The 14,880-nt window shown below is 42.2% G+C and overlaps 1 protein-coding gene and 1 pseudogene across 3 annotated transcripts in view; one reads left to right on the top strand and one right to left on the bottom strand.

Annotated features, from left to right (window-relative positions):
• DMGDH (dimethylglycine dehydrogenase) overlaps window positions 1–14,880 on the bottom strand; it is a 75,587-nt gene that overhangs the window by 59,366 nt on the left and 1,341 nt on the right. The window contains exons 1-2 of one of the 3 annotated variants that reach the window (XM_073344136.1): window positions 14,472–14,878; window positions 11,439–11,613 (exon numbers count right to left, since the gene is read on the bottom strand). In XM_073344136.1, coding sequence (XP_073200237.1) covers window positions 11,439–11,613; window positions 14,472–14,578 — 282 coding nt within the window. In that variant the 5' untranslated portion in view covers window positions 14,579–14,878. Of the gene's footprint in view, window positions 1–11,438; window positions 11,614–14,079; window positions 14,278–14,471; window positions 14,879–14,880 lie in introns of those variants that run through there. The other 2 variants (XM_073344138.1, XM_073344137.1) reach the window with 2 other exon arrangements.
• Window positions 102–4,919, top strand: LOC140911707 (sphingosine 1-phosphate receptor 3-like; annotated as a pseudogene).

Here is a 14,880-nt window from a genome sequence, read left to right as displayed (position 1 = left end):
ATTTTCTTTGTGCTGTGATCTATTAGGTATTCTGTAATAATTAAACAGCATACTACTTTGAATTTTGCATGGTAAGAATATTACATAAAGGGTTTTTTGGGATGATACATGGTAAGCACTGCTTTAGCAAACAACTGTTCAAATTAAAAACAAAGCGTCAGATTCTGTCTAGACTGACTTACTCCTTGTGCAGCCCTAATGACTTCGATGGGATTGCAGTGATTCAGGGCAGAATAGGGCTTGAAGAGATCTATGAACCTGTCAAAGGCTCAATTTTGCTCCCATTTCTACCCAGGCAACCACCACTTGTTTCAAAGGTGGTTAGATGGGTGTAAATATGAGCAGAATTTGGCCTGATAGTTGTGTCTCCTATTAATGTTAGAGTAAAATCCATGCTTTCTGTATTGTCTTTATTTAAATAAAATGAAAGTCAAGCAACTTTTTCACAGTACTGTGCGTAAAACAGCTAACACAATTTATATGAAATTTTGTAACACTGTTCCAGAGCTGAGAACTTGCAAGCTAAGTTTCAGCACTGAGAAACAACAGAAATACAATGGATTTAAACTGTGACCCTTAGTTCTAGCAATGCTGGCTGGACTATGAAAGAGAAAATCTGAAGCAGTATATTGTCTGAATTAAAATGTAAGCTCCTTGGGCTTACATAGCTCCATATATTGCTATATTGTCTGTAAAACTTATGAACATGTACCGCGCTAAATAAAATAAATAAATAAAAATATATTTTAAGTGCTGCCTAGTGTGGCATTACTACAGTCAAAACAGTTGTTATATGAGCCAGTATCTAGATGACATGAGCCATAACTACTGACAATAACTTTGATCCCTCTCTTTTTCAACTATGTCACTTTGAAGTTTTACATAATAGGCATTCCCTTTTGAACCTATATCACAACACGACGTTCTGAAGCAGACTATTTTATTGTCCTACTGTAATACCACCAAATTCTGTAGCAGCAAGAACTTTTGACTATATGACAATCACAATCTTCACAATATGACAAGAACTGCTGACTATATGACAATCACAATCTTCACAATATGACAATCATCCTGTTGTGGGAGCTTTTTCTTCCATTTTGTCTGCTCCCTTACTACAGAATTCTTCACCTTGAAACTCTACTACAACCCATCAAGACCAAAGTGCTGGCAAGTAGTGTAACTGTTGCACCTTTATTCATCATATACATTTTGACAAGTTTCCATGACCCTTTTTTCATTTATGTCCTGCCCTCCTGTCCCATTTTTGGACATGTACACTTTTGGCCCAGTAGCAATTTTGAAATTTTTAAGTATTTTTCTTTATTGGGTGCATTTGAACGATTTGTGAGTTTTTTCATGTGTTACAGTTGGAAGATATTCAGAAGAAAACAGGTTTTTTACACATTTTAAGTAAAGTTCAGTAGACAGAGAATAAGCCCTTTTAAAATAATTTACAAAATAAAGCAGATTTGAGAGAGAAAGGCCAACAGAAAGAAAGTTTTAAAATTGCAGAGAAAGGAAAAGAACAGAAATAATTTTAAAAGTGCAGGACAAAGAAACAAACAAAACTTGTTCTACTTGTAAACTGTAAAGAAAGCTTTAAAATTTGTATGGGTTTTACAATTAAAAAAAAATTTTTTTTAAAAGACAACAGCCATAGCTTTGTCATTGCATGAAGTTCACAGATAAGGCCATAGCCTCTAACATGGTAATCTGAAGAAACAGCTCCAAGCCCACTTCCTCGTCCTTTCCTGACTTTTCCCACCTTGATTTAAAACTGTCACGTTCTTTTGCTAAACACACAGTTTTTAATCTTATCAAATAAACTTTTAAAAGTTTACCATGAACTACAGACCAGAAGGATAAGAGAGCTGTTCTGGATTTCAAGGGAATAGTGATAACAGACACCTTTTTTGTGAAATAGTTTTGTAGGTAGCCATTCTTTGTTGGCTATCATGCTTTGGCATCAGCAAGCATTTGTCATACAGAAACTTTATGAGGCATTATTTTCCCCCATACAATGGACTATCAGAAACAATAAATAAAATAAAATTAACAAAAACATTTTGAGGGGCTACAGGCATGGAGATATTTTGTAGCAGCACCATCAAAGCAACAATTACATTGTTTTTGTTTTTGTTTATCATTACATTCAAAGGGCCGTAAAGAATTATTTTTATGTTTTCAGATAACACTTTACATTTTACTTTTATATAAGCTGTAACCCTAGATGTTTTACAGCATTAAATAGTGAGAAAATAGAGGTGTTATGACAACTAAAGCCCTATTGCAGAGTGCCTGGGGGAAATTAAAAGGCACAGCCAAAGTGGCAGAGGCCACAATTTAAGAAGGGTGCAGGGGCTACTTTGCGATGGCCCACATGAGCTACTGCCTATATTCCTAAACACACATGCACAAACACAAGGGGAACAGGACATCCATATGCCTTTTCTTGTTGACAAACTGTAACCTAACAACAGTATAATTCAATACTAAGGATGCAACCTACTTCCCTTTTCACAACCCCCTCACCGCAATATACTATGAAGTTTCTCCTCCACCTAAGAAGAGAGGCCAATGGTATTTTGAAGTATCAACCCTAGATTATTGGCTAAGAAAGTATTGCACAACCATTGCATAAAAGAGAATGAGCCATTTGAACAGATCTGTTGATTAAAGATGGAAGTGCCATTTTCACCCCTCAAGGAAATGAAGAGGCTGATTTTCAGATACTGCTAATTTATAATTATACACAAAAACTTATTCTACGAGAAAAGGAAACGGATTGCATGGACTTTAAAAAGTTGCATTGTTGATTATATGTAATCTCATAGTTCTGGTGGACTTGATGGTATTGATCACCCTTGGAAAAACAAATTTCACAACTGGGTGTACTTTTTTATTGGTAATTTGTGATTTGTTAACTGGAATAGTTTACAAAGTAAACATTCTTATGTCTGGAAAGAAAACTTTGAGCCTGTTCCATATGATGTGGTTTATTAGGGAAGGCAGTACGTTTGTAGCCCTAGGAGCTTCCACTTTTAGTTTGTTACCCATAGCCATTGAGAGGTATGATTAAAAGGTCTTAAGATGCAAGTACAGGGTTTTTCCTACTTATTAGAACATGCTGGCTTATCTTGGTTTCTTTGGGTACCTTGCCAACCCTCCACTGGAATAATAACAATAACTCAGCAGACTGATCAACAATATTTGCTCTTCATTCCAAGAAACAGGTTGTATTTTGCATAAGTATCTTTATTACTGTTTTGGTGACAACCATCCTTTATGTGCATATTTAGACACTGGTAAAGTCCAGTAGTCGTAATGTCACTAAGCATAACAACTCAAAGAGATTGATAGTACTGTTTCGGACATTTGTGATTGTAGTCAGTGTATTCATTGTCTGATGGGCTCCATTGTTTATTCTGAAGGGTAGCCGTGTTGGAGTGCATCTGATGAAATGGGTTCTAGCCCACGAAAGCTTATGACCACAAGGACTCCTTGTTGTTTATAGTGCTGCTCATAGATGGAGAGTGCGCCATTTTATGCAAGGCTGATTGGTTCATTGCCTGGGCAGTCACTAATTCTGTGCTGCATCCCAGCATTTACACGATGGCTAGCAAGGAAATACAGAGGGTTTTCTTTTGCCTTGTTTATGGCTGTCTAGTGAATACCAGAGAGGCCAGATTTAGCCTGTTCAGCCCAAAGCAGATTACAGTCCAAGTAAGTCTATAGCTTTTTAGGATTTAATTAAAATTTTTTTTTCAATTTTCACACACTTAAATCATAGGAAAAAACATTAACCATTTTAAATTAGACTACCTATTTATCATATCACTTGTTTTGACTTGAGTTTTAAATTTTGTAAGAGAACTACCTCAGGAAAAATATAAAAGTAATACAAAGCTCAGGGTTCAATAGCCCGTGTCATCCTGTGCCCTTAAACAAAAATTCCTCCATGCTTAGGGAGACAGACCAATGGACTTTTGAAACATTAGTCCTAAACTATTGGCTAAAAGAGTATCACACAGTTGCAGCATGAAAAAGGATGAGTGGTTACAGACCTGTTGATTAAAGATGGAAGTGCCTAAAAGCCCCAGAACAAGCAGCTCATGAAGAGACATCATACAGGCGAGGTTATGGGAACTAAAGAAACAAGTATACTGTTGACACATAAGAATTTGAGACGTGTCTTGGGAGCAGGGCAACAGAGATTGCTGCTGTTGAATGTAATCACAAGGACAATGCGGAGGAGAAACACAAGGCCAAATCGTTGACCCAAGTTTTGTTTGAGACTCTGGACCCAGACTACAAGACAAACAATTCAAATGGAGGGTTGTACAAAGATGAGTCACAGGTACATTGTATGTAAAATATTTAGAAACTTGGAGGAGACCTGACAACGGTGGCTCAATTGGCTAGAGCAGGGGTTGGCAACCTTTCAAAGAAGAGCCTTTTTTTGTGTGCGTCTTTGATCAAAATATTTCGAGAGCTGCATCACATGTGAAGCTACTTGTAGAGTTAGAATTTATCAACTAATAATAATTGAACATATTAAAGTTATTACTACTCACCAATACTTTTAATGCAACTTCTGTTGTTGCACATCTTTAGAGAGTTGCTCAGTGTTTTGTGAATATGCTGTGATTTTCATTTTCAAGCAGGACTCAAGACAAACATCTTGCAGTTGGCTCCTCAGTTTGTTTTTGACAAAATTCAAGTGGGAAAACACTTGTTCACAGAAGTACGTTGAACCGAACACTGAGAGAAGCCCTTCAGCTGACTGTATGTATCCGGTAGACAATTCCAAACGTTGAATATAATCTGGTCTTGTTGTTTAAGGTCGCCCATTTCAGACCATTTGTGTTGTAGCCCCAGGGAGGATTTCTGCCTTTCTAGATTTTCAAGTTCAGTGACAAGATCTTTCAATTTTAATTCCATAAATCCCTGTCTTGCAAGTCTGCTAATTCAAGTTCAAATTGCATTCTATCGATTCCTGCATATGCTGAAAAATTCGGTGCAGAAGTGTCAGCTTCAAGCGGTTTCAACAGAAATGACAAAGTGGCCTTTTCCCTTCTGAACTCGTGAAATCAGTCAGCAAATGCAGCTTGCATTTTGATGACTGTTTCCGCAAGGAACCTAACATCAATGTGATAGTCATTTGTTTGTTTGTATTGCTTCAGTGTTGGGACATGCACTAACATGCCCATCTCAATGTCCCTAACAAACAAAGACAGCTTTCGTTCAAATGAAAGAACTTCTTCCAAAAGCAAAATTGCAGTATTTCCTTTTCCCTCTAGCTTCCGATTCAACACGTTTAAATGAGAAGTTAAATCCACCATGAAATTGAATTTCTGCAACCAGTGAGGATCCGTTAGCGCTGCATATTTAAGGCCCTTTTCTTGGAGGAACACCCTAATTCCCTCAAGACATGATGCAAACCTCACCAGGACTGCACCTCTGGAAAGCCATTTTACCTTGTTATAGAAGAGAATATCAGAATATTGGCTGTTGACTTCTCGAGGACGCTCACAAAACTGTCGATGATTGAGAGCGCTTGCCATTATTTTGTTAACAAGCTGCATGACCATGACCATTTCCATTACTTTTGAGATTTCCTCTGGAAACGATTGTGCACACATAATCCTGGTGGATTATGCAACAAAATGAAATTACATTGTGCTCCATACTTTTTCAAAGAAAAGAAAAGAAACCATTGTGTGCCCCCTTCATGCTCGGTGCTCCATCTGAAGCAACAGAAATTATTCTGTTGATGTCAATATCTTTTTGTTTCAGACTTTCAGTGACAGCAGATGCAATATCTTCACCCCGAGTTTGTTCTTTGAGTGGCAACAACGCAATCAACTCTTCTTGAGGACCTTGATCATTAACGTATCTGCCGAGTAAGGCAACCTGAGAAATGTCATCCACAATGCATGTCTCATTGCAGACAATAGAAAAACCTGGTGCTGATCTAATGTCACTAACCTGCTGGCTGGTTACGTTTCTGGCCATCTTAATAGTTCTGTCCTTTACTATCTTGCAGATAATGGCATTTCTCTAATTTTCTTAACTATTTCATCTTTGTTTTTAAAATTGCCGAAGAGGTCCTCAGATGTTTTAATGAAACATTCTTTCAAATATTCTCCATCTGTGAATGGCTTCCCTCATTTGACGATTTCTTGAGCTGCTACGAAACAAGCAGTAGTGGTTCCACCTGGCGCCTTCATCCATTTAGCAAACGTAAATCTTGTTTGCTCTGCATTGTGTTGGAGCTCCTCTACTGCTTTTTTCCTCACATCACCAGCTGGATAGGTTATTTTGTTAGCCTCTAAAGTGCCACAAGTACTCCTTTTCTTTTTGCGAATACAGACTAACACGGCTGCTACTCTGAAAGGTTTAAAAATGTTTCTTTTCAAAATGTCTTTCTAGGTTTGATTTCTTATTGTTGGATAATTTCTCGTTTCAAATGAGGGACAATGGGAGTCCGGCTGAACTCACGATAAAAGCGTAACACTCAGTCCAATCATTTTTAAATTCTCAATGTTCATCTTCTATCTTTCTCTTTGCGGTTGTCATTTTATTGATTGAAGGTATTTATCGGATCTGTTTTATTTCTGACTTTAGACTTTTTCAAACTGTTGGAGGTTGGAACATACTAGTAAAGACAGACCACATCCACTTCCTTTTAACGAGAAATTCCAGGAGTTTTATTGGTAGACAACAGTTGCCTTGTTAATGAGCCATTTGAATTTGAATATAAACAGGAGGGGGCTCCAGGCTGGGGCAAGGGATTAGGGTGTAGGAGAGGATGCAGGGTCTGGGAGGGAGTTTGGGTGCAGGAGGGGGTTCTGACCTGGGTCAGGGGGTTGGGGTGCAGGAGGGGGTACAAGGTGCAGGCCCTGGCCAGGAGGTCCTTACCACAGGTGACTCCTGGAGGGCGGTGCAGAGGGCTCAGGCAGGCTGCCTGCCTGTGCTGGCCCCACGCAGATCCCAGAAGCAGTGGGCTGCTGACAGGTCTCTGCGTGCCCCTGGCAGGGAGGGAGGCGGCTCTGCATGCTGCCCCCACCCCCAGCACTGTCCTCAGAGCTCCCATTGGGGTTGGATCACAGAAACCCCCTTGAGGCTGCCAACTGATGTGCCAAGACTACTTCTGCCCCTGCTTTCTCTGCCAGCTTGGGACTCCAGCACCCTGTCTTGCGGAGCCAGACACGCCAGTCTACTCCAACACAGACCCAGGGTCTGAACCACATACCCCAAAGCTGCAGACTTAACTGAAAGCAACTTAAGAAGTGTTCCTCTCTTTAACACTCAGATGCCCAACTCCCAGTGGGGTCCAAACCCCAAATAAATCCGTTTTACCTCATATAAAGCTTATACAGGGTAAACTCATAAATTATTCGCCCTCTATATCACTGATAGAGAGATATGCACAGCTGTTTGCCCCCGCCCCCAGGTATTAATACATCCTCTTGGGTAATTAATAAGTAAAAAGTGATTTTATTAAATACAGAAAGTAGGATTTAAGTGGTTCCAAGTAGTAACAGATAGAACAACGTGAATTACTAAGCAAAATAAAATAGAACACGCAAGTCTATGTCTAAGAAAACTGAATACAGATAAAAACCTCACCCAGTAAGCTTCCTTTTACAGACTAGTCTCCTTCTAGTCTGGGTCCAGCAATCACTCACACTCCCTGTAGTTACTGTCCTTTGTTCCAGTTTTTTTCAGGTATCCCTGGGGGTGGAGAAACTATCTCTTGAGTCAGCTGAAGACCAAATGGAGGGGTCTCCCACAGGCTTAAATAGACTCTCTCTTGTGGGTGGAGACCCCCTCCTCTCTCCTATGCAAAGTCCAGCTCCAAGATGGAGTTTTGGAGTCACATGGGCAAGTCACATGTCCATGCATGACTCAGAACTTACAGGTAGCAGCCATGGTTCACATGCTTCCTTAAACGTCCTCAGGTAGACTTCTTATGTGGATTGGAGCCTTACAAGATTCATTGTCCTTTAAGTGTTTCTTGATTGGGCACCTAATTTGCACATTCCTTTCTCAAGAAGCTGACCAAATGCTCTACTAAGGCTACTTAGAAATCAAGCCAGTACATAGCCAATATTCATAACTTCGAATACAACAATGATACATGCATACAAATGGGATTAATAGATTCAGTAGATCATAACCTTTACAGAGATATGTGACATGGCAGATGCAGCATAAAACATATTCCAGTTATGTCATATATACTCATAAGCCTATTTCCATAAAACATTATGGGGGGCACCGTCACACCCTCCCAGTGGCAATTTGGGAATATCAGCCAACCTAGGCTCCACAGACCAGGGTTCTACTGCCACGGAGCCTTACACCAATATTCTGCAATGGGTAGCAGGTCCTGAGGTAATATATGTAATTAATGTACTCCCCTTTCCCTGCACTTCAGCAGAGAAGTAGGCTAAAGTATAGGCCAGAGCTCAGTCCTCTCATGATTTCTTTTTATAAAAATATTATAAAAAGTTAAATCACGGAGAGAGGCCTAGTAACAGACTCACATCTTGCTTGCTGCTGGCCCCTAGTGGTCAGTCATGGCATTGTAGACACTCCATTTTAGTCCCTCCCTCTCTGGGACTAGCAATAAATTCAACATAGGCTTCATATTAGAGAACACCCCTTTATTCAATAAAGAGTCCACCAAGCAAGAAAAGAAACCCCTTCACTTAGGGCTCTGGTCCCACTCTCGTTTCCCGAGTTGACACTTTATTCTAAACAGTCTCTGAAACTTCCTTTAAAGTGAGGAACTCCCAGCTCTCTGTCAGGAGCTGTGATACAGCAGTCTTTTCATCAGCATTATGCAAAGAACCCCCACCCCACCCTCCTCCCTGAAGCTGGTACTCAGCTTTCACCAGTCTTCTATTATTCTTATACAAAGAAACCCCCCCAGTTCTCCTCCCTGGAGCTAGGTTGAGAGGAACAGCCTTTACTCTCTACAGGGAGACCACCATTCTCAACTGATTCTCCTCCTTGGGAAAACCCTCATTGAGATCAAATAAGCTTTCCATTAAGCTAGGTACTCATTTAACAATTAAGATTTTGCACTGTGGCACCAAAAGTGTATGTGTGTCAGCTGGACTCCTCAGAGCTAGTTCTTCAACCATTTCCTCAGAATCAATTCAGCAACAACAGTCCGAAGAGCCCCATGGCCAGCAGTAATTGCAGTCCTGGTGTCCATAGTTGGTCATCTCCTCCGCTTTCAACAAGATAGAGAGTCTGGATCCAATGTGGCAGAGGCTCTGGGACCCAGCTCTCACAATAGACACATCTTAGTCCTGTACTGTTCATCCACTGAGTCCACAGAGCAGTCTCCAAATCCTCTTATTTATAACCTTTCCCTAGTGAGCTCTGACTGACTCAGCTTTCAGACACTGATTTGTATGGAATCTGTTAGACTTCTAGCCCTTAATGGAAACCCTCTGCATAGCTTCAGAGACCGCTTACTGAGCATGCCCAGTAACTACCACACATCCCACCCTGAGATACCTCTGGGCCCTTCTCTAAGGGCTTGTCTACACTTGAAATGATACAGCCCCTCCCTGAGAGGCAGTATCTAGGTCGATGAAAGCAGTCTTCTGTCGGCTTAGCACTGTCTACACAGGGGGTAAGGTTGGCTTAACTATGCCCCTCAGGGATTTTTCACACCTCCTGAGTGACACAGTTAAGCCTACTTAATTTTCTAATACAGACCAGGCCTCTGTGTCCTGCTTTGTTCTCTGCACATATACAGATACCAGAGACAGAGGATTCAAGAAGAAATCCATGTCACCTCCTCACTGCTTCTCTCCCCTCCCTAGGCTAAAAAAAAAAAATGTACAATAAAGTATTGCTACAGTACAAGCATATGTGTTATATTACCACTTGACAGAGGGCCAATGCTGGTGTCAGAATGGGACATTAGGTTTGGAAGGAAGGACAACAATATTTTTGTTCAACTTAAAAAAAAAAGCTGTTCTTCTAATTTATAGTGCTCTCTTGCATTGCTGTTTTAAGTATAACAAATCTCCTTTAGAAGTAAAAATTAAAGTTTAAAAACCCAAACTATAGCCACATTTCTATAATAAATTTTAACAATTATTTTCACTTCTGTGGCATCATCCCTCCAAGAATCTCATAAGAATATGCTGGATCAAACCAATGGTCCATCTAGCCCAGTATCCTGTCTTCTGACAGTGACCGGTACTGGATGCTTCAGAGCAAATAAATGGAATAGGGCAATTATGGAGCAATCCATCCCCTGCTGTCTAGTCCTAGCTTCTGGCAGTAAGAGACTTTGGGACACCCAGAGCAAGGAGTAACATCCATGACCATCTTGACTAATAGCTGTTGATAGACCTATCCTCCATGAACTTATCTAATTCTTTTTTGAATCCAGTTATACTTTCAGCTATAACATCCCTTGTCAATGAGTTCCACAAGTGGACTGTTCACTGAGTGAAGAAGTACTTTCTTATGTTTGTTTTAAATCTGCTGCCTATTAATTTCATTGGGTGATTCCCGGTTCTTGTGAGACAAGGTGGGCGAGGTAATATCTTTTATTGGTTCTTGTGTTATGTGAAGTGGTAAATAACTCTTCCTTAGTCACTTTCACCACTCCACTCACGATTTAATAGACTTTGATAATTTCCCCACTTAGTCATCTTTTTTCTAAACTGAACAGTCCCAGTCTTTTTAATCCAGGGACTGCATATGCAAGCTGCTCCATACCCCAATATATTTTGTTTTCCTTCTCTGTACTTTTTCCAAGTCTAATACATCGTTTTTGAAATGGGGCAACCAGAACTGCATGCAGTATTCAAGGTGTGGGCATATCCTGGATTTAAAACACTTTACCAACACTTATCCTACTTTACAGATAGGGAGCATGGGTAGTTTAAGGGTACGTCTACACTGCAATCACAGGATGCAATCACAGTCAACATACTCAAGAAAGCTTTAATCTAGCTATCTTGGGAGCCAGAACAGTAAAGCCATGCCAGTACGAGCTTCAGCGCAGGCTGTAAAAATCCTCCCAGAACCCTCAGTTATTTCTCGCTGGGCTAGCCCACACAGAAGCTCACGCTACCAGAGCTGCACTGTTGCACTGCCCATCTAGCTTAATTAAAGGTAGCTCAAGTGTCTTGGCTCAAACTGCAATCACAGAAGTGACTGCAGTCTAGATATACCCTAATTGGCTCTTCAAAGGTCAGATAGTGAGTCTACCATAGATCTAGGAACAGAATCCAGTGCTATCCTTTGTATCTAGATAAATAATAGAGAAACTGATTTTCTGGAAGGCCATGAGGTGGGGGAAATAAAATCTTTGCTCTACTGTCAGGTTTTACAAGTCATCTGAAATCTCTTTTCGTATTTGAGATCTTAGTGATTAACAAGAGTTTTCTTACTGCATGCCAAGTAGATCCAGCCGTCAGTTCAGATTTTTCGAGCAGAATGACATCCTTCATGCCAGCCTTGGCCAGGTGGTAAGCAAGACTTACACCAATGCAACCACCTCCAATAATCACTGTCTCTGCTGTATCTTTCCATTTAGTTCCCAAGAAAGAAGATGGCTTTTCTTCCCTGGAAAAAGAAAGTCACAAACAGGACACAAAATTGATCTTTCATCTTCTCATCTAAGCTAGTAGTTAAAAGTTACCTTTAAAAATTGACCTTTATCTAGTCTCGTCTCCTGTATCTCACATGCCATTTAATTTCACCCAGTCACCCCTGTGTTGAGCCCAGTAAATTGGTTTAGACTAAGCATTGCAGTCCTCAGGAGACTAAACAGTTGTATGACACAGGCAGAGAACAGAAGAGACTGAGGTGTTACCAATGCCCAGTGCCCTTGCAATGGCAGGTAACTGATTAGGTTCGATATGCCAGATGATACCAGCTGGTAATCCATGCTCTATGATGCAGAGAAAGGTGAAAGAACCCTAAGGTCCCTGCCAATCTGAACTGGGGAAAAAATTCTTCCTGAATCCAGATCTGGAGATCAGTAAGACCCCGAGCATTTGAGCAAGACCACCAGCTAGGCATCTAAGACAGAGGACCCTCTATACCAGTGGTGGGCAACCTGCAGCCCGCATGCGGCCAGACTGGGTAATTTGCTGGCAGGCTGCAAGACAGTTTGTTTACAATGACTGTCCTCAGGCACGGCCGCCTGCAGCTCCCAGTGGCTGCGATTTGCCGTACCCGGCCAATGGGAGCTGTGGGAAACAGCAACCAGCAAGTCCGTGCGGCCTGCGCCGCTTCCCACAGCTCCCATTGGCCTGGAACGGCAAACCGTGGCCACTGGGAGCTGCAGGCAGCCGTGCCTGCGGATGGTCAATGTAAACAAACTGACTCATGGTCCACCAGCGGATTACCCTGATGGGCAGTGGGGCGACCACAGGTTGCTCACCACTGCTCTTTACCATCTCATAACACTAGATGATCTGGTGGTCCTTTCTGGCCTCACACTCTAGGTCTGTATGACACTGGTTCACTCTGTCCAGTGCCCCATCTACAACAGTGGCCACCCTCTGATGTTTCAGAGGAAGGCAAAAAACAAAACAAAACAAAAAACCCAGCTTCTGGATCATTTTTGTGGCCCTCCTTTGAACTTTCTTTAGTATTTCTACATCTTTCTTGAAATGCAGACATTAATACTGGGCACAGTATTAGTAACAGCGTTACCAAAGCTGTGTACAAAAGCAAAATCACTTCCCTACTTCTACCTGATATTCACCTTTTGTAGCTCATGAAAGCTTATGCTCAAATAAATTTGTTTAGTCTCTAAGGTGCCACAAGTACTTTTCTTTTTGCAGATACAGACTAACACGGCTGCTACTCTGAAACTTGTCACCTTTTTATGTATCCTAGGATTGCATTAGACCTTTTACCACAGCTTTGAAATGAGAGCTCATGTTGAGGTGGTTACCTATGATGACCCCTAAATCCTGTTCTGAGTCATTGCTTTCCAAAACCAAGTATCCCTGTAGGTATAACCTGAATTCTTTGTTCCCAGATGTATTACCTTTAATTCAGCTTTGTTAAATCCATTTTGTTGGATTGTGACCATCTAACCAAGTAATTCAAAGCACTCTGTAACAGTAGCCTGTCCTCCTTGTTATTTATTACCCCACCAATCTGCAAACTGTATCAGCAAAGATATATATATCATGGTCTACTCTAAATCATCGGTAAAAATATTCAATAATGTTGAATCAAGAATCAGTTCCTGGTGGACCCCTCTAGAAACATCTCTCCATTAACTAAACACGGGTCTCCCTCCCCAGTGGCCAGTCTCCTTAGTGGAGGGAGCCGGGTCCGCCCTGCACAGACCGGGAGGGGGTGAGAGCTGTTAGTGAGATCGTTTTTGTCCATCTAAGGTGTACCCTGATGGTTCCACTTAATGCAGTTTTAAAAATCAGAATGTCATTTGGTACTAAACCAAATGCCACAGAGAAATCCAGGTACACTAAATCAACATATTTCAGAGTGGCAGCCGTGTTAGTCTGCATTCGCAAAAAGAAAAGGAGGACTTGTGGCACCTTAGAGACTAACCAATTTATTATTTATTCATCCGATGAAGTGAGCTGTAGCTCACGAAAGCTCATGCTCAAATAAATTGGTTAGTCTCTAAGGTGCCACAAGTACTCCTTTTCTTTTTGTAAATCAACATAGTTGCTGTAATCTTGTTCTTTTAAAAAAGGTAGCTCTTGACAAGACCTACCTTCCATAAAAAAACATGCTAAACTGGCATTAATTATATTTTTAGCCTCTAATTCTAGAGTCCCAGATTAACCAGTCCATTATTTTGCCGACGATTGATCTCAGGCTAAAATGGTCTGTTATTCCCTTTCTAAGCATTGGAAATGCCCTAGCATTCCACCAATCCTTTGGAATTTCCTTAGGTTTCTAAGATTTGTTAAAAACTAAAAGTAAGTGGCTCAGAGAGCTCCTTGGTTAGCTCCTTTAAGACTCTGGGGTGTAAGTTATGCAGCGCTGCCAGGAATAGGTTTAATTTTAGCACTAGCTGCTAATATGGATTCCCCTCTTCACCTGTAATGAAGCCAAAACTGTCCGACGCCTTTTCACTAGTATTTTAAAGGCTTCCTCGCTGTCAAACCCCGCAGACTAGTGTGATTCGAGGGTGCCTCTTTTCTGACAACTGCAGCACTTAACTTGCTGTTCAGCTGTTAAAACCATGAAGGGAATGGCTCGGGCAGAGTTTAGGGATAGGGAAGACCTATATTCGGTCAGCTCGCCCGCCCTCGCCTCTGTCACTCGGGGTCATACAACAACTGCGGGGGGAATAGCGCCTGTGCACAGGGAAGCCCTCGCCTCGCGAAGTACTTCCATCCGCACCAACATTTTCCCTGCAGAAAAACCCGAGGAGAGCGCGCGTCGCGAACCACCCGCACCACAGGCTGTAGCCTGCAGGCAGGACTCACCGCCCCGCAGTGCAGGAGCCGCTGCTAAGGGGGCGCGCCCAGCGGGGTAAGGCGAGCTCTCGACCTCGCAGCTGGGGTGGGAGCAGCCTCCGGGCTCCTCGCAGCATGGCGCGTGTCGGACCCTCGCAGGCGCTGGGCTGGGCTGGCTCACTCGGCAGGGATGGAAACGGTCTCCCGCCCCAGGGGCCAGTCTCCTTAGTGGAGGGAGCCGGGTCCGCCCCGCACCGAGCGGGAGGGGGTGAGAGCTGCCTTGCGGCGGGGCGGCACAGAGCTACCCCCCAGCGAAGAACGTCCCTGCTGCCTTCCCTGTCGGCGAGTGTGAAGTTACATCACGTCGGAGGGGGAAAGGGGCCAAAGCGCCGCGCGCCCGGGGCTCACACGGCATTGGCAGCCCCGCGGTGGGGCTAGG

This window comes from Lepidochelys kempii, chromosome 5 (assembly GCF_965140265.1).
Source record: "Lepidochelys kempii isolate rLepKem1 chromosome 5, rLepKem1.hap2, whole genome shotgun sequence".
Taxonomy (NCBI): domain Eukaryota; kingdom Metazoa; phylum Chordata; order Testudines; family Cheloniidae; genus Lepidochelys; species Lepidochelys kempii.
Note: the sequence above shows the minus strand (reverse complement) of the source record. Positions and strands in the feature narration are given on the sequence as shown.